We start from the raw sequence: 23,484 nt of genomic DNA, 5'->3' as shown, positions 1-23,484 counted from the left end.
TTGTATATGTGCATAATATAATTTGATAAGTCTCATTTCCTACCTTTTAACCATTTTAAGTGTATATTTCAGTGGCATTAAATACCACCACAATGTTGTATAATTATCATCGCTATTTCCAGAACTTTTTCTTATTAATTTTTTTTTTGGTAGCTATAGATGGACAGAATGCCTTTGTTTTTCTTTTTGTAATGTAGCGCTGAGGATTGAACCTAGAGCTTCATGCATGCTAGGCAAGTGCTCTGCCACTGAGCTACAGCCCCAGCCCGTATTTCCAGAACATCATGCCATATAGAAATTGTACTCCTTGAGTAGTAACTCCTCATTCTTGTCTTCCATCTCCTGGTAACCTTTCTTCTATTTTCTGACTCTCTGAAGTTGACTGTTCAAGATAATCTTATATAAGTGGAATCATACTCCGTTAGCCTTTTTCACTTAGCATCAATGCTTTCAAGCTTATACATGTTGTAGCATGTGTAGAACTACTTTCCTTTTTATGACTTAATGTAATGTTCCGTTCAAGGTATATACCAGATTTTGTTTCTCCATTCATCCATTGATGGTTATTGGGTTTTCACATTCTTAAGAATAGTGGCTGCAGTGAACATTGGTGGATACTATTAGAGTCTTAGTTGATATCTGGAGGGGGGATTTTTTTTTTTTTTTTTTGTATTGGCGCTTAAACCCAGGGGCTCTTAACCACTTAGCCACATCCCCAGCCCTATTTTGTATTTTTTATTTAGAGACAAGGTCTCACTGAGTCACTTAGCGCCACGCTTTTTGCTAAGTCTGACTCTGAACTTGCCATCCTCCTGCTTCAGCCTCCTGAGTCTCTTGGATTACAGGTGTGCACCTCTGTGCCAAGCTGATTCTAATTTTTCAGAGTGTAAAAGTATCAAAAAGCTTCTGAGCTATTCAGTTTTGCTAAGTGTACTAGAAAGATTGAGGTAGTTTAGAGAATATTTAAGAAGTAAGAGTAATAATGGGGTGCAAATACCTATTCCAGTGAGAGAAGTATAAGTGTAAATGAAGCTATTTTAAAAGTCCCATCCTCATTCATACTTAATGTAAATTGTCTATGAATAAAAAACAACATTTTAAAAACTCATCTTGGAAAATTACTGATACACAACAATAACATTAACTTTTTTTCCCCTCCAGATATGGCCGCGTGGAAAGTGTCAAAATTCTCCCTAAGAGGGGATCTGAAGGAGGAGTGGCTGCCTTTGTGGATTTTGTGGACATCAAAAGTGCACAGAAAGCTCACAACTCTGTCAACAAAATGGGAGATAGAGACCTACGCACGGATTATAATGAACCAGGCACCATTCCGAGTGCTGCTCGGGGTTTGGATGATACAGTTTCCATAGCATCTCGTAGTAGAGAGGTTTCTGGGTTCAGAGGAGGTGGTGGAGGGCCTGCTTACGGCCCTCCACCATCACTTCATGCACGAGAAGGACGTTATGAGCGGAGACTTGATGGGTAAGTTCCAAGGTTTCTGTAGGCAGGTATTTTGTATTTGATGTGGTGAGAAACAGAAACTCATATTTAGGGGCCCCAGATGGATTTAAAATTTTGGGCATTCTCAATGTTTCCTATTTTGGGTTGGAAACGGAAGTGATTTCTATCCCAGTGGCTGGTTTCTTATGGAATCATAGAGGATATTTCCTGCAGTGGATTGGATACCTACTTCCTGAGATATAAAGTGGTGGAAGATTTCCTGTGGCAGCATCATTTTTTGGAGTTACCTGTCTTCTAGAATCAATTATCTCTTCTTCTGGATAATATTAAGGCCTTCCTTGGATATATCTTTCCACCTGATGGAGCTGTTTGGTTTTATGGTCATGCTATTTGGAATATTTCTGGAATATTAAAGCCTACAGATTCTTTTAGAAGTTGATATCTGCTTCTTGGTTTGCACTACATAAAGTGTACAAACAAATTGGATTGTCACAAAAGATCTAGCAGACCATAATGATTCAACCATTTGGATGCTACAACAATACTTTGACATGGAAATGTGTACTGGATGAGGAAGAGTGAAGGCAAAGCTTGAGTTGTCCATTTTGGATCTACACAATTTCTGTTTTGGAATTATACTCCTTGATGGAATGGGGGAAAATTGAGGACATTCATAAGTCCTGGAATATAGCCATTCTTTTCTAATTACTGGAATGTATGGGATGTCATGTTCTCAAGATCTGTTAGCCCAGGGGAAGAGGATTACTCTCATTTCTTAAGCAAGTTGCTGTCCAATTAAAGATACTTTAGCTTTGAACACTTGGTGGCGATCAGTTGTGGATACAGCAATCAAAATTGACTGGGCTGGATGACTACAAAAGGGAACAATTGGCGAGCAACTGTGTCTTCTTTATTCGTTGGAATTGTAGAGGATCTTTCCCTTCTGCCAGCTTCCTGATTCATACTTAGGGCTGGAGATTTTTATGAATGTGGATCAATTTATAATTGTCTACTCTCTCAAGAAAGAAGTCTGGGGGTTTGAGAGTTACAGTTTATCTGGGACTTCTTGGCTTCCTGTGGAATTATTTTGTCTGGTCACTAAGATTTTTTTTTTTCTTGTGGTTCATCTAAATATCATTTGACACCCTTGCCCATTAAGAAGGTGGATTACCCCCATAAGAGGGGCCAAAATTGGGGAAGTTATATTCACAATTCTCTCCCTAGATTTAATTGGGATTATAGGTCGTGTTTCCACAGTTGGAAAAGGTTGGTATGTCCTGACCTGTGTATATTAGCCCCTCTCCTAACCCAAGTCCAACTCTCTCTTTTCCCCCCACTAACTCTAGAAGTATTTAGTACTAATAGATGAATCAAAAAATAGCCATTAGATTTCAGCTCTGCTAGCTCTTGTGCCTGCCTTCTGTATCTTCCTAATGGATAAGAACTTTTCATATTTATAAAATATCAGCTGTAGCAGTAATTCTTCTAGAACTTTTGCCTATTGCTTGTTATATCATTAATAATAGCTTTCACTGATTAACATTTGATAGGGTGCTAAATGAACTATTTATGAAATTTTCTCTTAAGTCTCACAGGAACCCTTGTTAGACACTGAAATATTTAAATTCAGAATTGTAGCAAATAAAAAAAGAAGACAATTACTTAACACATATGATAAGAACAAAAAATTATTATTATTTTTTGCCATACCAATTGTTTTTCATAATAGCTGCAAAAATTACTTAGGAGCTGGGTATGGTGGTGCACACCTGTAATCCCAGCAACTTGGGAAGCTAAGGCAGGAGGATCACAAGTGTGAGACCCTGTCTCAATAGGAAATGTAAAAAAGGTTGGGGATGTACCTCGGTGGTAAAGCACCCCTTGGTTCAATCCCTAGTACCAAAAAAAAAAAAAAAAGCCTAGGAAAATGGGGTTGCTACTAACTGAAATAGTGAGTGAAAATAAATATCAGTGGAGAGGTTTTGAAATCTAGGAATGTGTTGGGAAAATAGTATTAGTTGCTACCAAATTTTGCAGTGTAACTTTTGTTTGAGAGATTTTAAATCTTTCACGATTCTTTAATCTCCTTTGATAGAGGATGGATCTAAAGATATGAGATTGAAGAGAAATTCAAGTGAATTGGTCTTTGAATTCTTAAGAGTTCTATTTCCTGACATAAGTAGAGAATTTATGATTTCTAGTGGGAGTAGAATTAGTTTTAAATACTGTCACATAATTGCATGTGTATAAATGTACATGTACATGCAACAATTTTTGTATTCTTAGGTTGATGAATATTCATGTTATACCAAAATAATTGTTGAAGGACCTGGAGATGTGGCTCAATAGCAGAGCACTTGCCTAGCACGTGCAAGGCCGTCTTTAATCCCCAGTACCAGAACAACAAAACATACTTGAACTGTTGTTCATAGCAACCTTAGAGTATTCTTATAGTTCTCAGCATTGCCTAATTTTATCAGTGGCAACTTGAATATTGTCAAAGCTAAGAGAATGCATTTCCTCCAATGTTCAGGTACATGTATTAACAAATGAAATCATGAAATGATTATTTTAAAAATTATGTGAAATTTGATAGCACCAAGAGATAAAATAATTTATTTGTTAAATTTACATAGAATAGCAGCATGTGGTGATTTAGTATTTTGATATCTTAATTGTTTTTAAGATTCCATTTTTATTATTAAATGTGATTGGGCAATTTATATAGTGATTTTTTTTATAATCACCCAGTCAAAAGTTATTGAGAAGCCAGGTGTGATGCTGCATGTCTATAATATCAGCCATTTGGAAGCTGAGACAGGAGGATCACAAGTTCAAGGACAGTCTGAGCAACTTACCGAGACCCTGTCTTAAAATAAAATGGACTGGGAATGTAGGTTGGTGGTAAAGCATTCCTGGGTTCAAATCCCAAGTACCACCAAAAAAAAAAAAAAAAAAAAAAAAAGTTAATGAAAGCTCTGAGGATGTAACTCAGTGTTAGAGCCCTTGCATAGCACATGTGAGGCCCTTCATTTGATCCCCAGCATTGCAAAAAAGAAAAAAAAAAAAGTTAATGAGGAGTTGCTCTTAAACTTTTGTTTTCTGGACTTGTTTGAAAGTCCTTCCTACTGCAGAATACACACTGCAGCAAGGTTTTCATATTTGTTTAGTGTAGAAATATAACCTAAAATAAATTTGCAAGTAATGAAAAATATATTTTAATCAGATGGAAATGTAAAAATCTTTTATATTGAAATGACAGTCTCTTCTTTGTTCTAGTAAACTTAAAATTGTAAAGGAAGATGATATATGAATATTTCAGTATAAAAGTTAGAAAATTCTTTATAAAACGAGCAACTCACCTGTAGAACACCAGTCACGAAAAACCCAATATACAGTTAAAACAATGGATTGCTGAGCTGTGACAATAAGTTTTGGGATCAAGTAAAATGTTAAGCTTGTTAGTGTTTGCTTACTAAGTAGGTTAATGCTGTGTAGAAAATGATCAGTTGCAAAGACAAAGTCAATTCTGAAATGAATGTTTGCATGATTTGCATTTAGTTTTGTTTGCTCCTTTCTGATTAAATATTTTTCCCCCCTCCTAAATGCAGGGCTTCAGATAACAGGGAGCGTGCTTATGAACATAGTGCCTATGGACACCATGAACGGGGGACAGGAGCATTTGATCGGACAAGACATTATGATCAGGATTACTATAGAGATCCTCGAGAGCGGACTTTACAACATGGGCTCTATTATACTTCTCGGAGTCGAAGTCCAAACCGCTTTGATGCTCATGACCCCCGATACGAACCTAGGGCTCGGGAGCAGTTTACACTGCCCAGTGTGGTACACAGGGATATCTACAGGGATGATATTACCCGGGAGGTACGAGGCAGAAGGCCAGAGCGGAATTACCAGCACAGCAGGAGTCGCTCTCCACATTCGTCCCAGTCTAGGAATCAGTCTCCTCAGAGACTGGCTAGCCAAGCGTCTAGACCCACCAGGTCCCCTAGCGGCAGCGGCTCTAGGAGCAGATCCTCCAGTAGTGATTCAATCAGCAGCAGCAGTAGTACCAGCAGTGACAGGTAGGTTAACAAGCCTTTTATTATAATAGACGAACCATTAAATAAATTTTCAATGATCAATGGTGATGGTTTTTAGCATAGTAATTTTTTTCTAAAAAAGTAATCTTGGGTTATATATGTAATGAATAAAGAAACTTTGATTAACATGGGCTATCGAGTTAACCAGTAGCTAGGCTATGATTACCAAATGCTCTTTCATTTTCTATATGCTCAGTATTAATATTAAATTTCAAAAAAAGGAAGAGAAATGTGACTTAAGCTGTGTGAGGCAAATCTTTGACACTGAAAATGGATTTCTTTAAAGTTTTTAATTCACTTTGGTGTGTAGCATCAATTTATTTGTTGTTTTGGTTAAAGATTTGTAAAATGTGTTGGTTAAATATGTGTTATTGAAATAATATTGTCGACACATTATCAATGACTAAATTTATGAAAACATTTTAACTAATTTTGACATCAAGCTGGTAGGCTAATTTATAAACTCATAAAGAAGCCTTTTTAAATTGCATACTATCACTTTATTGGTCTCTAAAGCTGAGTTAATTCATTTCATTAGTTGGGAATTTTTTTTACAAAGATGTTTTATTCTAAAGATGTAAAATAAACAAGGAGTCTTAGCTTAGATGTTATCTAACTTCATGGGTTTTGAAATCAGATCTAGGTAGATGGTATAGATTACTTGTAACACTGTTGGACAATTTATGTTCTCTGGGCTTTTTTCCCCTCATCTTTTATGAGAACCTAACTTTATAGAGTTATTGCAAAGAATAAAATGGAAACTGCTTCTAAAGTGCTTACCTTGGCACCTTAGTGAATTCACCCTTAGTGAATTGCTGGTTATTCTTACTACTGCATATGCTGCTAGTCTTTGGGCATTACCCTGTTTTCCTTTAATGTTATTTATTCTGTTAATCACAGATGCCCTAGTTTTAACTTTAGGTGGTATACATTTTAAATTTAACAGGGTACAACTTTTTTGACCTGATTAAAAGCCCAGATTATTTTTCTTTTAGTATTGCCTGTTTAGATTTGATTAAAGAAAAAGGAAATGGTCATGTAATTGAATGGCTCTTTTTAGGCTTCATAAATTTTCTAATTCAAAATAATAAGTGGAAATAATTTTTAAATCTCTCCTGCTAGATGGATGTAATTCAGACTTCCAGGGAAAGTGTTGCATGTTAAAATCACATAAGCACTTAGTTCAGGAAGTCAGGCAAACCAGCTTCTGGCCCCAGCTTGCAACTTTATGACATGGGTGAAAACCCTTACCTTGCATTTTATTTGGTATATTTTCTAGATAAATGAGTGATGAAATTCATTTCTGTCCTATAAACTGATTATAAAACTTCATTGTGTTTCACTTTTCTTTTGCATATAATTGTCTAAAATATTCAAATTTTAGTCATTTTCCAATCTTTTTCATTAAAAGAGTGTCAGAATCACAGCTCACTGAAAGGAAGAGCTGTGTTGGTGGTGTTGATACCGCCAGTTATCGGTGACAAGGCCTGCTCCCTTACATGTTGAAGCCTAACATTAGAGAAGCACACCAAGGCAAGCATATAAAGCAGGGTTTATTTAAAAAGGGGATAACATAGATTCCTCCCAGGAGGGAGAAGGGAGCCATGGCTGGTATTCTGGTATCCCCAGAAATAAGGGTGTTTTGCCTTTTTCATATCTTAGGCTTCCTTTGTTCTCCTGCTCTCTTCCCCTTATCTTTCCTCCCTCCTGAGTAAGTGACTAGGCCCAGGAAATGCTTGGTGGCATGGCCAACAGGTGGGCTGAACGGAGAAGGGCAGGATGGAGCAGCCCTGGACACATTTATTAACAACTTTATAACTCCCTGTAGGGGGGAGCAATTCCTGGGACAGGTTACCTTAGCAACAGGGTGGAGCCCCATGGCAGGTTCTTGATAAGGGTGGAGGAAGGGCTCTGAAGGAATTGACATTTCAGTCCTTCAGAGGACAGTCTCCAACCTCTGGGACCACTCAAATTGGCCTCCTTGATCTACCTGACTTGATTTACCTATCTATACTGACTGCCTGTCTAATTCTGGCTTCAGTGTTAAAGTCAGAGGGCCATCAGTGACACAAGGCCTTCAGGGTGGCACTATACTTTGGTGGGAATTAGTTGATTTAGATCTGGCCCTCAGTTGTGGACTGATGGATTTGATGGAGCCAGTCCTTGCTCGTGTTCTGAAAGAAAAGCAGGTCTTTGTTTCTGAATATTTACAGTTAATTGCCAAAAGAGCATGGTACCCTTAGAAAATGTACATGGGGACTAAATTACAGTAAGAAAGTTGGTTAGCAAAGGAATTTTTAAAATTTATGTATCAAGTTTTGGTAGCTAGATCGATCTACTTACACCAAAGGATGCAATACCCTTGGATGTTTAGAAGGTCACACCTGACCAGCTGGCAAGTTTAATTTGCCTTGTATAGTGTTTTAAATTGAAGTTATTGCCAGTTAAAAACTAGGAATTTTACCTAAAAGTCCAAATTTTGATTGTGTTTTCCTTCTGATTGGCATGCTGGACCTTATCAGACAAGGAGGTGAAGAAACTGAAATCTGCTAGTTGAGAACAGCTTTTTCCTGTGGGCTTGGGGAAGAACCACTAGCAGATTCTTGCTCTGTTCCCCTTTTCCTGAGTCTGTGTAAATTTCTCCTTCTGTTAAAATGTTATTTTTCCCTGTTTGGAAAAGTTATGGTTATTGGTTTCCTTTTTACATGTAGCCATTTTCTAGAACTATATTTTCTTTTCTCCCCCTTCCTTTTTATTGGCCCACTATTATATATAATAGTGGGATTTCTTGTTCTGTATGTACTCACACAATGTTACAATATAAAGAGTTTTTAGTACCTGAATCTCACGAGTTTAATGATTTGTACCTATATACAGAACAGCAAGAGAACAAAAAAAGTTATTTGGACTACTGGGGACATCTGAGGAGAGAGTGTTTGGTTGGAATATGAAATACCTTGTACTTAAACAAGAAGAGAAGCCTAGGCTAGACAAGGACTGTTGTAGGCAGAAGGAACAGCAAAGTAGGTAGAAGAATGTTTTTTGAGACCAGATGATTTAGAGTGGTGTAACCATGGTAATATTTCGGGTTCTTATTCTGTGTGCAGAGATGAGCTCTTGAAGGATTTTAGAAGGGAAATAGCTTGTTGAGGTTTGTGCAAATGGTGACTTAGAGCAGAAAGATTATGGCGAGGATGCTATTTTAGTACTTCAGTGAAGAATAGCTTGGATTGTGAGAGTGCCTAATTTGGGAGAGGTGGAAGAAACTTTGTAGGAAGAGTCAGATTATGCTCATTTGAAAAAAACAGAATAAACTTTTTGGTGGTTGACCGAATGGTGGGCTTTCAGTGCTGTCTTGTAGGAATAGGATCAGGTGGCCCTTGTGCACATCATAGAACACAGCATATTGCCTTTTTTAGAGCACTTGTTCAAAAACAGTCCAAAAATTGAAATACAATTCATAGTTATCATGAAGGACACAGCAGTATTGATGTAGATAGATGAAAAATTTAGTCACTAAGTTGTAATTGAAGCAAGCACACAGAAAAAGTCCTCTGCTGTTCAGAGCATATCCATTATCCCTGAGTTCAGCCTCCCTGTCATCAGATGCCCTCTTTCTCTCTAATTATACTGAGTACAAAGTGTAATATTTTGAAATGTTACGTAAATTCAAAATGTTTAATTTCCTCTTGGGAAAAATAAGCTCTTTTTTGTAATCTTTAAAATTTTACATTTGTGGAAATGTCATCCCTAAAAGTTCTTTGAAGATGTTTAAAAATATCATTTGCATAGTGGACAAAATATAGCTTAGTTTATCAGTTTTCTGTCTCCATAACTGACTGGGAAATTAACCATCCTCCATTCTTAATTGTTACAGCTTTGGTGAACAGATTGCTAACAGTGCATTTTAAATGAGTAAACATGGGGTTAGTGGCAGTCTAGTTGTGAAGTCCTATAAATGACACACCTACTGTTTCTACACAGCTATTAATAGCATTTAACTGGTGAGAATTGGGGCCTCACGGTATAAACTTTCCCTGTGCTGCTATAGGTCCCTTTCTTTGTTATGGACATTCAATGAGTCACTTTTCCTTTCAACACAATACTTTAAATGAATTAAACTCCACAAAAGCATTTATTTTAAATTTTCTTTCTTTTAAAAAAATATTTATTTTTAAGTTTTAGGTGGACACAGTATGTTTATTTTACATTTATATGGTGCTGAGGATCGAACCCAGCGCCTTGCGCATGCTAGGTGAGCACTCCACTGTTGAGCCACAACCCCAGCCCCTTAAATTTTCTTGATTGGAGTTGAGTGTACTTTACAGGTTATAAGAGTTTTCTTTAATATAGCCTAAAGGAATTGAAATATTTGTTGAGGTTGAATCACTTCATAAACTCTTTTGTTATTGTTGGTTTGTTTTGGTACTGGGGATCTAACCCAGGGACACTTTACCAATGAGATACACCCCCACTCCTCCACCCCCACCACTTAAAACAAAAAAAATTTTTTTTTGAGACAGGTTCTCACTAAGTTACTGAGTGTCTTGCTAAGTGGCTGAGGCTGGCTTCAAACTTGTGATCCACCTGTCTCAGCCTCCTGAGTCACTAGAACTACAGGCATGTGCCACCAAGGCAGGCTCATAATTTTCTTAATATCTTAAAGTAATTTTTACTGAGGTTTGTTTTCCAGTTGTTTGTTCTGACTACAGTCAAAGATGATTAGGTTGGCTGGGGTTGGGGCAGGGTGTGGTTTCTGAATTTGTATAGGGAAAATATTACATCTTTTCTTTAATCTATAGCTGGAATTAAGCATTGCCTTCCATTTGAAACTAGGCAACCAAAATACTGTGATATTAACAAACTACAGTAGTATCACCGTATGAGCTACTTTGTTACCAATATAAACATTTGATATTTTAAATTTGGGCTTATATTCACTGTTACTTTGAAATTAAAACTTACTAAATCCAATTTTGGGTCTTGTTACTTAATTTTGGGTCTTGTTACTTAATTTTTTTTTTAAAAGTTGTAGATGAACACAATACCTGTATTTTTATGTGGAGCTGAGGATTGAACCCAGTGCCTTGCATGTGCAAGGCAAGCGCTCTACCGCCCCAGCCCTTGTTACTTAATGTTAAAGATATATGTCATTTTCAATACTCTTCCTTTTAATTCCTGTTTATTTCTGTATTTAGTATTCACTCACTCATTTATTTGTGGTGCTGAGGATTCAGTAATCCAGAGATCATAAATGCTAGGCAGTCACTCTACTACTAATGATCTACATCCCCTGCTCACTATGCATTTTAAAACATTATTCTAAAACATGGCCCATGTTGCCACATTTTCAGCAGATTGCCAAAAAGGGTCATTTGTAGCTGCAGTTAGTTCTTTTTTAAATTTTATTTTATTTTAGTTGTTAATGGATCTTTTATTTATATATGTATGCGGTGCTGAGGATTGAACTCAAGGCCTCACACATGCCAGGCAAGCACTCTACCACTGAGCTACAACTCCAACCCCTGCAGTTAGTTCTTGATTCTATGTCTTATAAAGGTTTCTTGCATGAATGGTTGAAATGGATGCAAGGATAATAGAAAGTTGAGATTGGATAATTCACCCCCATTTCTTGTCCTCCCCTCAACAGGTTACTTCCCTAAATCTTTTTGTTGGCTAAAGTTAACTTGAGTTTACCTTTAATACTCTTCCTTTTAATAAATTATGCTCTGTGCATTAAGTATATGGATTTAAGATTGCTCAGTGGCAGGTTGTATGGAACCCCAAAATAGAGCCAGTTTGACTAATCCACAGCAGAAATTTTACATGCGTAATTAAGAGTTAACATCTGATGGGAAGCTATGTCAAACAACTTCAGATTTTGTTCTGTGGCTGGGGTTGTGGCTTAGCAGTAGAGTGCATTCCTAGAACGAGCGAGGCACTGGGTTCAATCCTCAGCACCACATAAAAACAAACAAACAAACAAACAAATAAATAAATAAAGGTATTGTGTCCAACAAAAATATTTTTAAAAAGCAACATAGGGGCTGGGGATGTGGCTCAAGTGGTAGCGCGCTCACACCACATACAAACAAAAAAATGTTGTGTCCGCCGAAAACTAAAAATAAATATTAAAATTCTCTCTTTAAAAAAAATAAAAAGCAACATAGACTTTGTTCTAATCAAAATAAACATTTAAGATGGGAATTCTTAAATACAGTAGTAAGCAAAGAGAACTGCATACAAATAACTGTAATGGGTGACATTGTCTGGTTTTGGTTTTCATTAAACCATTTGGCTTTAATCATGCTCAGATACCTCTTTGAAGATATTAGAGTTTTAGAGCAAGCTGTCTTAAATAGTTTTTAAAAATTATAATGAAATGTTTAATAAATGTATTCAAAGTGAGCACAGTGGTGTGCACTTATAGTCCCAGCTATTCTAGAGGCAAAGGTGGGAGGATTACTTGAGTCCAGGAGTTCTAGAGTAGCCTGGGCAACATAGCAACACCCCATCTCCAAGAAAAAGTGTTGATCAACTTTCCTAAATTTTAATTTTTTTATTATTGTTATATCATTAGAATGGTCTTTTTTTCTTTTGTTTGTTTTTTGATGGTGCTGGGGATTGAACCTACAGGGCCTCACATATGCTAGGCAAATACTCTACCCTTCTAGTCCCTATCTTTTGAATGTCACAAACTGGAACATTCACAAACTGGAAAAGAAGCTTAGGTACAGAAAAGGGGAGAGAAGCTGGGCACTGTGGTCACACCTGTAATCCCAGCAGCTTGGGAGGCTGAGACAGGAAGATCACGATTCAAAGCCAGCCTTAGCAATTTAGCAAGACCCTAATGGTTAAGTGAGTTCAGTCCCCCCAGTACAAACAAACAAATAAATAAGTAAAGCAAGCCTGGTGGGGGGGGGGCTGCCGTGGGGGGTGCGCGTGAGGGAGATGGATAGGCACAGTTTATTACAGTCAGACTTCTTAGTTCCTATGCTATATTAAGGTGGAATGTTTTATGCCCCTCTCTTCTATTAGCTTTTTACTAGAACTTCCCCTACCCCTCCACTGGGAATCAAACTCAGGGGTGCTCTACCACTGAACTGTACCCCCAGCCCATTTTATTTTTTGAGACAGGGCCTTGCTAAATTGCCCAGCTGTCCTCAAACTTGCCATCTTTTTACCTCAGTCTCCAGAGTCACTGAGATTACAGGAACGTGCCCCTCTTAAAATAAACTACTTTTTATTGAAATTTAAATGAAAATACTTTTTTATTGCTGGTGGTATTATTTGTAGAACATGTTTGTGTGTGTGTGTGTGTAGGTATATATATATATATATATATATATATATATATATATTTTTTTTTTTTTTTTTCCCCTTCCCCATGGTACTGGGGCTTGAACTCAGGGCCTTGTGCAAGTTAGGCTAAGTGCTCTACCACTGAGCCACATCTCCAGGCCAGAGTGAATCTTTCCTAATTTGTTTTGTGACTCTATTTTAATTTAAAATGTAGAGGCCCAGCATGGTGGTGTACACCTACAATCCCAGTGGCCTGGGAGGCTGAGGCAGGAGGATTGCAAGTTCAAAGCCACCTTTAGCAACTTAGCGAGGCTCTGTCTCAAAGATTCAATTCCCAGCACCTAAATAAATGTAAATATTTGCACTCTTATTTAAGCCTGAGTGAATTATTATATATTGCATTTCATATAGCCAGCCGATTTGTTTCTGGCTCTTGTTCTTTTTTACATTAATTGTAACATTTAAAAAATATTATTGCAATTATCGAAGGATTCAAAAGGGAGAATGTTTTGATGAAAATTAGTGTTATAGCCTGGCATCTTAGCACACATGTAAATTCCAGCCAACTTGAGTGGCTGAGGCAGGAGGATCACAAATTTGAGGATAGCCTCATCAATTTAATGAAACCCTCAGCCACTTGGTGAGAATTGGCTAGAAGTAAAAATAAAAAAGACTGGGGATGCAATCCCCAGAAAAAAAAAGAAAGGAAAATCAGTGTTATAAATAAAATGAATTTATTGCTCAGGATCCTTCCAGCTCTTAAACAAAGTCTCTGACTTGACATTCACATTTGTTACTTGTGATGGAACTCAGTAAGAGCCAATTAATGGTTTTACTGATTAAAATATTTTCTTTGAAATAGTAGTATCTAAATTGTTTCCCCACTTAGAAGAGTAGTTGCTTGAAAAAAGAACAACACATGTGTTAGCATCTCTGTATTCCTCGGAAAACAATAGGTCTTGCCTCTTTCTTGATTCCTATTATTTTGAAAAGAAAAAGCATTTGCTCATTCCCTGTTTAATGCAGTTTTAGGACTGTTATGCAGCATGATAGAAATGTTAGCAGAAAAGTACAGTAAATGTTTGGAGACAAGTACACTAACACCCCTCAGCCCGCTTTAGTTGCAGACAAACTGTAGAGGTCACTGAACAATCTGTGTTTTCGAAACATTCCTTTTTTGGCTGCTGTGTAGTTTGCTCTGTTGTTGCACAGCGAACTACCCACTACCTTCTGTCTTGAGGGTCCCATTAAGCCAGCCTCATGCCTGTGTGTGCGTGAATAGTGTAGTATGATCTCTGCAACAGTCCTTTTCAGAATATCCCAGGGAAAGCTAGGAACTGCTTATTTGTTACTCGAACCAGCCTAAACTGGAATCATCCAGTTTGAGTTGGCTGCTTGCCATCTCTGAGGCTCCTCGCTGCCAGCCTTTCTGCCCAGCCCTGAGCCCAGGGCGGGGCACGCTTGGGCAGCACTACTGGGCAGGCGCAGGCTGAGGGAGGCCGCTTCAGAGAGCCGAGCAGCAGGGGTGAACTCCCAGAATAGAAGCCGGGTTTCAAGACCTGCCCTTGTTAACCCTTAGGTTCAGTCGTAACCCTTTCTTTTCTGCTTCTAGGAAGCTAAGCTTGAGCTTCTGCTTCTGTCCCGCCACTGTTATCTACATCACAACGCCGGCTAGGCGCTAATTACCAAAGAATTAATTACCGTGATTTTTGCTTTTAAAACTTTGTTTTTAGTGAGGTTAGTTTCTCCCTTTTCGTTCTTTCACTTGGGGGTTGTGTTGTGTTTTATTTTGCATTGTTAGGTGGAAAAAATTAAAATAGGTTTTGATATAGAGCTATGAATTTGTATCCTGTGGGTTTTAATTTAATTTTGATGTGAAATTTTCTACCATTGCTTCAAAATGAGCATAAAGTAGTTAAGCAGATTTAACTTCTAAACAATTTTAAAATGGAAATCAGTGAGCCAGTCGGGCCCTGGCACATGCCTTTTAACCCAGCAACTCCAGGCTGAGTGACACGTGAGGATCCCAAGTTCGAGGCCAGCCTGGGCTGCAATATGTGCTAACATAAAAGGGCTGGAGATGTCGCTCAGTGGTGGAATGTTCCTGGGTTCAATCCCCAGTGCTGTGGGGGTGGGCAGCGGTGGGGTGGGGTGAGGAAGGTGAGCTCAAGTATCACCACCACCCCCTCCACCACTGGGGATTGAACATGGGGACACTTGACTACTGAGCTACATTCCCAGCTCTTTTTATTTTTTATTTTGGAATAGGGTCTCACTGAGTTTGGGGTTTCACCAAATTACTGAGGTTGGCCTCAAACTTGTGATCCTCTTGTCTCAGTCTCCTGAGTTGAGTTTCTGGAATGATTAGGCGTGTGAGAGCACGCCTGCCCGAGTTGCCAGTATTTAATAACGTGACTACTTTGTTGCCTTTTTGAGAAATAATGGCCTAAAGTGATGAAGCATGGCCTAATTTCTGATCAGAGCACACCATGAAGTTACTGATCTATTACAGATATAAAATCCTAAGTAAAGGTGTGTTTATTTTGGTCCTACTGAATGCCAGGGTCTGATATGCAGAAAGTATACATGTCCATATCTTTGGTTTGTTTTATCCTTTAGGAACAAGATTGAAACTGTTATTTTACTCAATGCAGATATGGCCTTATAATCCTTTACCCCTCTTGGGTTGTGTTCACTTGGAGGCTCTTTGGTATTTTCAGAATCCATGGTACAATTTCACCTTGCCCCAGTCAGGCATTAAATAAAGGGAAAATGGGCATTCTCATTTCAAAAATAAATATCAGTATTTCCTAAAGTTAAGAATTACCTCCCCCTTTGATGATCTGTGTCTTTTTTCTTATGATTAAAAACTTTATTGTCTTAAATATCAAATGTTTTTACACACCACTTTTTTCTTCAGAAAGTTCCTATTAAAAAAGAAAATAAAGTGTTTTGATTATTTTGGGCTGACTTACATTTTAGTATGTGACAAAAATTCAAACTCAAAGGCATCTATTTCAGCTGCAGAGAGATCCTATGTTCAGCCTGATCTGTGTCTTAAAGGCAATCTACAGAGAATACTCAAGTGTGTGTGTGTGTGTGTGTGTGTGTGTGTGTGTGTGTGTGTAAGTAAATTTTGTTTTTCTTGTGAGAAAATGGGAAGAGCAACCTTTGGTAATTTATTTATTATTCATAAATGACATGCTACTTGAGTATACTGCTGCTAGAAATTATATAAAGTCATTTCTATAGAAGTTTTTCTTAAATCTGCTTTTGGTACAGTAAATAAACTTCCTCTTTCCAAGTAGACAAAATGTATGTGAAATGTATTTTATTATTTTATTTTGCAGTGCTGGGGATTCAACTCAGAGCCTCACACATGCTAGGTAAGCCCTCTGCCATTGGGCTACACCCCAGCCCTTGAAGTATCTTTTAAAATGTCTGTGCAAAGTAGAGTAAGTTTTTTTCCTAAGAATCTCATACTCACTGTAAAAACTTTTCTTTAATGTGGAAAAGCAAAGACTAGAAATATATGCAAAAGGAGGCTGGTAAAATGGTTTCTTACAAATAAATGGTAAAACAGGGTCAGTATGGACATTATTAGAATTTGGCTTCATTAATAATCATTTGACTTTCTCTTAATGCTGTAAAATCAAAAAATATTTCTGTGTGTCAGTTGTTATTATTAATTCATCTTGTACCAAACAAGGGGTAATTTTTATTTTTAGTCATCAAAAGATAGTTTTTAAAAGTTTGGAATGTAAATATCCTGTAACTAAGATCTGCTTTTTTACTCTAATAATTTTACTCTCTACTTTTCTGTGTGGTGTTGTCTCATGGCTAGGGTCTCAATCACCCCCAGCCCACCTATCCATTTTTATTTTTTTATTTATTAATTTTGTAGTTGTAGGTGGACAGAATGCTTTTATTTTACTTGCCTGCTTTTTAAAAAATATTTATTTATTTAGTTGTAGTTGGGCACAATACCTTTATTTCACTTATTTTTATGTGGTGCTGAGGATCGAACCCAGGACCTCACACATGCTAGGGGAGCATTCTACCACTGAGTCATAATCCCAACCCCCGCCTATACATTTTTAAAATAGAAATTTATACTTTTAAAAGTAATTTTGCTTACTTGTTGAGGTTGTCTGGAATTCATTATTACTATTATTAATTGTATTTGATTTTATTTTTATATGGTGCGGGGGATCGAACCCACTGCCTCACACATGCTACACAAGTGCTTTACCACTGAGCCACACCCCTGGCCCCTGGAGTTTTCTGGAATTTTAATGAGAAACATGCAAGTTAATCAAGATGACACTGTGAAGTCTGTTTTTCTTAATAGTGTTTATGGTATAACAATTATCTGGGGCTGGGGATGTGGCTCAAGCGGTAGCGCGCTCGCCTGGCATGCGTGCGGCCCGGGTTTGATCCTCAGCACCACATACAAACAAAGATGTTGTGTCCGCTGAGAACTAAAAAATAAATATTAAAAAAATTCTGTCTTTCTCTCTCTCTCCCTCTCTCTCCCACTCTCTCTTTAAAAAAAAAACAAACAATTATTATTTTTGTGGTTCTGGGAATTGAACCCAAGGATGCTTTACCCCTGAGTTACATGTACCCTAGCTGGTTTTATTTTTAGTTAGCGTCTCACCAAGTTGCTTAGGGTCTTGCTAAATTGTCCTTGAACTTGCCATCTTCCCACCTGAGCTTCCTGAGTAGCTGGGATAATAGGCATATGCCATCCTAATTGTCTTTTTTTTTTTTTTTTTTTGAGGGGGGTGATAGTACTGGGGATTAAACCTAGGACTTAATATATGCTGGGCAGGTGCTCTACCACTGTGCTACATCCCTAGCTAATTGTCCACTTTTTTTTAAATATCTTTACTTTGTTTATTTTATTTATTTTTATGTGGTGCTGAGGATCGAATCTAGTGCCTCATAGTTCGAGGCAAGAATTGTACCGTTGGGCTATAACCCCAGCCCCTAATTGTCTACTTTTAAATGGGTGATTGTCTGCTATGAAATTTTATCTCAGTAGAACTGCATATAATTTTGAAAACCTGGTTAAAAAGAGTTTATTAATTTTTATGTTAACTACAAGTTCAAGTAATACTTTGAATATATTATTAAAATATATTGAAATTAATTTTATCTGTGTTTTACTTTTTAAAAAATTGTTATTTGTAATATTATAACTTGTGGATTATATTTTCTGTTGAGTAACACTGCTTTAGAAGCAAACTCAGCCAAGCTATAATATCACAAAGTTATCTATCAGTGCTTTTCATTTTGCTTAAAGACAAATAGGGCCTATTATTTGTCTTTAATGTCCATTCTTTCCTCTTTTAAATTCCTGAAAGCTTTCTATTCTCTTGGAAATTTTAGATTAATGAAATGTTTCATGGACTCTTCTGCCTAAAATATATATTTAAAAATTGTTTTTATAGTTGTAGATGAAGAGAATGCCTTTATTTTTATGTGGATCAAACCCAGTGCCTCATACTTGCTAGGTGAGCACTCTACCACTGAGTCCCAGCCCTAGCTCTCTTATGCCTAAAATATATATTTTTTAATATTTATTTTTTAGTTGTAGTTGGACACAACACCTTTATTTTATTTGTTTTTATGTGGTGCTGAGGGTCAAACCCAGGGCCTTGCACATGCTAGGTGAGTGCTCTAATGCTGAGCCCCAGCCCCAGCCCTTATGCCTAAAATATTAACTGAACCACTTCCAGAGTCCATCTTCAACGATTTCAGTATTGGTTAAGGTAAAATGTGTGTTAGTTTCTAAGGTGACCAAGGGAGTGTCTCCACTCTTGAAAAAACTTTAATAGCTAAGCCCCCAAATAAGTTAATTTAATCAGAAAGAAAATGAAATCTTCTCAATACAGGTATTTTTTTTTCTTATTTGAAGAAGAATTTTAATCTGAAGGACATTTTAAACTAATGGCGGGCTGGAGATGTGGCTCAAGTAGTAGCACGCTCGCCTGGCATGCGCGGGGCCCTGGGTTTGATCCTCAGCACCACATAAAATAAAATAAAGAAAACTGAAAAATAAATATTAAAAATTTCTCTCTCTCTCTGCCCCTCTCTCTCCTCCTCTCTGTCCTCCTCTCTCTCTCTCTTAAAAAAATAAAATAAAATAATGGCTAATACTTTGGGTAAAGATTTAAAATGTGTCTTTTAACATGCAGTGGAGTTGTTGGGAGTAAGAGACACACACTTAACAGACATCCTTGTTGCTTCTAGACATGATTTATATACCCAAAACTGAGGGGAATTCTGTGATTCTTTGTTATTTTCAATCATACAGACATCCTTGTTGCTTCTAGACATGATTTATATACCCAAAACTGAGGGGAATTCTGTGATTCTTTGTTATTTTCAATCATGGGAGGAGGGGTTGACGCCTTCTGAATGTGCTGTGTCATAGTCCTTGGAGCCCATTTGGACACGAAAGCTTTGTGTCTGTCACTGGAAGAAATTACAAAGAAGTTGTTTTATTTAAGCAGAACAATTTCAGGATGGGGGTTTTTTACTGTGTAATTTCTAGTCATTTAAAAATAAACAAATGCTCCAAATAGTAAATGGCTGAGGCTTCCTGGTGAGGAGTTAGGTTCCCTTCTTATCTTATGGGCCTAAACCACTCTAATAGAAGTGGGAAATAGCAAACCTTTTTTTTTTTTTTTTCTTTCATTCTGGATAGGAAGGATATGTAATTAGCACCAAGTTAAATAGGAAAAAGGTAAAACTTCAGACATATGGTCCTGGTGAAAGCTTCATCAGGATGCTTTTGAGATTAATTTTTTTTTCACTTACATTTATGCTTTCTTGGTTCCTGTGTTTTGAAACACTTTACAGTTGCTCTTATAAGAAATATAAGTGATTTTATATACCGTGTAGTTAAGGGAATGATCCAATTCCATGTTACAGTTGATAGTTTGGGTTTTGTCTCTTTAGTGAGCCATCTACTGGATGTTCTAAAGATTTGGCTTCCATGAAGAAGGGTTTCTCTCTCTCTCTCTCTCTCTCTCTCTCTCATTCATTTTGTTTTAGTTGTAGTTGGACACAATACCTTTGTTTTATTTTTATGTAGTGCTGAGGATTGAACCCAATGCCCCGCACATGCTAGGTGAGGACTCTACTGCTTAGCCACAACCTCAGCCCCAAGAAGGGTTTCTTGTTCCTTAGGCAGACTTGTCTAGTCTGTATAGAAAGTATTTGTGTTTGATGCTTTTTGCTTTGATTTACCTGAGTGGCAATTTTGCTGAATCCTAAGGGATTGTCAACCATGTATTGGTTTTATGGGCCAGCTTTTTTGGAATTTAAACTGGAACTGCTCTAGGGCAAAATTGTTTTTGGTAGTGAGATTATGTAGAGAAGCAGCTTTTCCACTTTCTTCATTAAGAGTTTTGTACTTATCAAAATATTGGGGCTAGGGGAGCTGGAATTGTGGCTCAGTGGCAGAGCGCTTGCCTCTCATGTGTGAGGCACTGGGTTCAATCTTGGCACCACATAAAAATAAATAAATAAAAAATAAAGGTATAATGTCCATTGGCAACTAAAAAAAAAAATATTGGGACTAGGGATGTATCTCAGTGGTACAGCACTTCTCTAGTATACAGAAGGCCATGGTTTTGATCCTCAGTAACACACACGCATAACCCCAACATCATAGCAGAATCTGATCACATGTCTGATCTCCTTCCCCCAAACAAAACTGGACATAAAAAGAAGCCCTTGGAGATGGAATCTTTGGAAGTTGATCATTGATAGTTGTTAAAGTTGTCTAGGGGATTTTAGCATCCTGTAAAGCCCACCAGAAAATGTCAAACAGTTCTTATTGGTTCATCAAAAAAATATAGCCTTGGGCTCAGGTTGTGGCTGAGTGGTAGAGCACTTGCCTGGGACATGTGAAGCACTGGGGTTGATCCTCAGCACAACATAAAAATAAATAAAATTAAAAAGTAAAGGTATTGTGTCTTTCTACAACTAAAATATATAATCTTGTCCATGTTTGTTACTGTAATCAGAAGATAAATACCAAAGCCAGGAAGACTTCAAAAAGAAAGTTTTCTTAAAACTGACAAAGTAGTCAAAGCATTAAGTTTACCATTTAAACCATTTTAAAGTGTATAAATCCGTGCAATTGTGTTCATATCGTGTAGCCACCACTATCCATCTCCAGAACTTTTTTTTTTTTTGGTGGTGGTAGCGTGTAGTACTGGGGATCAAACCCAAAAGTGCTCTGCCACTGAGCTACGTTCCCAGACTTTAATTTTTAAAATTTTGAGACAGGGCCTTGCTAAATTGCTCAGGCTGGCCTCCAACTTGTGATTCCCCTGCCTCAGTCTCCTGCATCTCTGGGATTACAGGCATGTGTCATCATGTTCAACACATCTTCAGAACTTTTTTTTTTTTAAGTTGTAGATGGACAGAATGCCTTTATTTTATTTGTTTATTTCTTTGTGGTGCTAAGGATCAAACCCAGTGCCTCAAAGGTGCTAGGCATGTGCTCCGCCACTGACCTACAGCCCCAGGCCTCAGGACTTTTGCATTATTAAACAATAACTCCTCTCGCTTCCTTCTTTTAGCCTATAGGAACCACTAGTTTACTTTCTGTCTCCTAATTTTTAACTACCCTAGTCACCCATATATGTGGGATGTTTCTCCTTTTGTGTCTGGCTTATTTCACTTAACATGTTTTAAAGATAAGTCTGTCTTGTCGAGTATATCAGAATTTCATTCATTTGTATCCATGTGTGGTTACCATCCATAATCCAAGTAACTCAGGAGACACAGGCAGGAGGATTGCAAGTTTGAGGCCGGTCTGAGCAATGTACCAAGAACCTGTCTCAGAATAACATAAAAAGGGCTGGAGATGTAGCTCAGTGGTAGAGGACTTCTGGTTTCAGTCCCTAATTCAAAAAATATTTTTTTCCGTTCCTTTATACAACTGAGTAATATCCTTCATTTATTTGGGGTGAGCTTTCATTATCCAGCAATCATCTTATAAACTACCCATATTTCTTTTATTTGACTCTACTCAAAGATAGTCATGAGTTTAAAAAATATTAAGTACAACTGTAATTGCATTTTTTTTTTTGTCATGGGGGTACTGGGGATTGAACTCAGAGGCACTCGACCATTGAGTCACACCCCAGCCCTATTTTGTATGTTATTTAGAGACAGGGTCTCACTGAGTTGCTTAGCACCTCACTTTTGCTGAGGCTCACTTTGAATTCTCAATCCTCCTACCTTAGCCTCCTGAGCCACTGGGATTACAGGGGATTATAGGCGTGGGCCATCATGCCCAGTCTGTAATTGCATTTTGAAGAATGACTTGTACTTAGACCTTTTTTGAGCAAGCTCAGTTTTAAACAACATTTTCTGCTGAAAACAAGGCACACTTTAAAAAAAGTTTTTAGTTATTTTCTTTTTTTCCTTATTTATGTAAATTATTGGTGATTGGAAGGGAAATAAAATCAGTTATTTTAATTATTGTGTTTGATTGTTAACTATCCCCGCCCCTCGTGGTACTGGGGAACCCAGGGCTTTGTTCATGCAAGGCAAGCACTGTACCAAGCTATATCCCCAGTCCTCCCACTTTGTCTTTTTAAGTCTTCATCTTGCCTATTTAGAAAATGGAGCCAGTATCTGTCTAAGGTTTAGGTGTGTTTGATAAACGCCAGTGCTCGGAGGCGAAGCCTACATGGAAACTAGGAGAATTCAAGAAAAGTGATCTTTTCTCACACGTTCTAATTTTTCTACCACTGAGTCATATCTGCAGCCCAGAAAAGCTGTTTTTTAGGTCTAGATTTTCTACTAAAAATCCTTGGGAAATAAATTGCTACTATGTATTATATCAGCAGTAGAAGCTGATTGCAGTGAGAGTTGCTGTGGATTATGGTGTTCTTTCTGCCAGTGGCTTTGTCTTAATAAAAGACAGTGTTTGCCCTTTTGTCAGTTTTCCGTCTGCTATTTGTTTTATCAGATTTTTTCTCCTTAGAAATAGTTGTAGTTTCTGATTACAGAAAAAAATCTAGTAGACTAAGCAGAGTTGAAATTGAAATATTGATTCCATTATAATTCATTTTGTACTTTTTAAAAAAATGTTTATTTTTTTAAAGAGTGTAGAAAAAACATTTCATTAATTTTTTGATCTTTTATACATTAGAGTCCTAGTGTGCTTTCCAATTCCTTTGTAATCAGTTGCACAATCACCAGTTAGAACTGACTTGTATCTGTGACATTTCTGAGGAAATTTACCTGAGAATAATGGTTGTGAGATCCCTTGATTCAGCAGAAACTCAGTGGACAAAAAGCAGCAAGTACTCTGTTATAAATACTGGATTGGCCTCTCATTTTTTATAAAAACAGAACCATCCCCATTTTGTTTTTTAAGTTGTCTGTGTGCGTGGGGGCATTTGTAGGGTGGCAAAATAACATAAAATTTATCATTTCAACTTTAGTGGTTTTTTTGTGGGAAGTGAATTGAACCTCAAGGGCACTTAACCACTGAACCACATCCCCAGCCCCTTTTTTTGTGTGTATTGTATTTAGAGACATGGTCTCACTGAATTGCTTAGTGCCTCAATTTTGCTGA

At 37.4% G+C, this 23,484-nt stretch overlaps 1 protein-coding gene across 1 annotated transcript in view; it reads left to right on the top strand.

Annotated features, from left to right (window-relative positions):
* Spen (spen family transcriptional repressor) overlaps nt 1–23,484 on the top strand; it is an 81,339-nt gene that overhangs the window by 19,332 nt on the left and 38,523 nt on the right. Inside the window, exons 2-3 of the mRNA XM_046469053.1 lie at nt 1,162–1,482; nt 5,073–5,549. Of these exons, the coding sequence (XP_046325009.1) occupies nt 1,162–1,482; nt 5,073–5,549 (798 nt within the window). The remainder of the gene's footprint in view (nt 1–1,161; nt 1,483–5,072; nt 5,550–23,484) is intronic.

Source organism: Marmota monax, unplaced genomic scaffold (genome assembly GCF_021218885.2).
Source record: "Marmota monax isolate L192 unplaced genomic scaffold, Marmota_monax_Labrador192_F-V1.1 WCK01_AAM20220418_F8-fsc00008, whole genome shotgun sequence".
Lineage (NCBI taxonomy): Eukaryota > Metazoa > Chordata > Mammalia > Rodentia > Sciuridae > Marmota > Marmota monax.
Note: the sequence above shows the minus strand (reverse complement) of the source record. Positions and strands in the feature narration are given on the sequence as shown.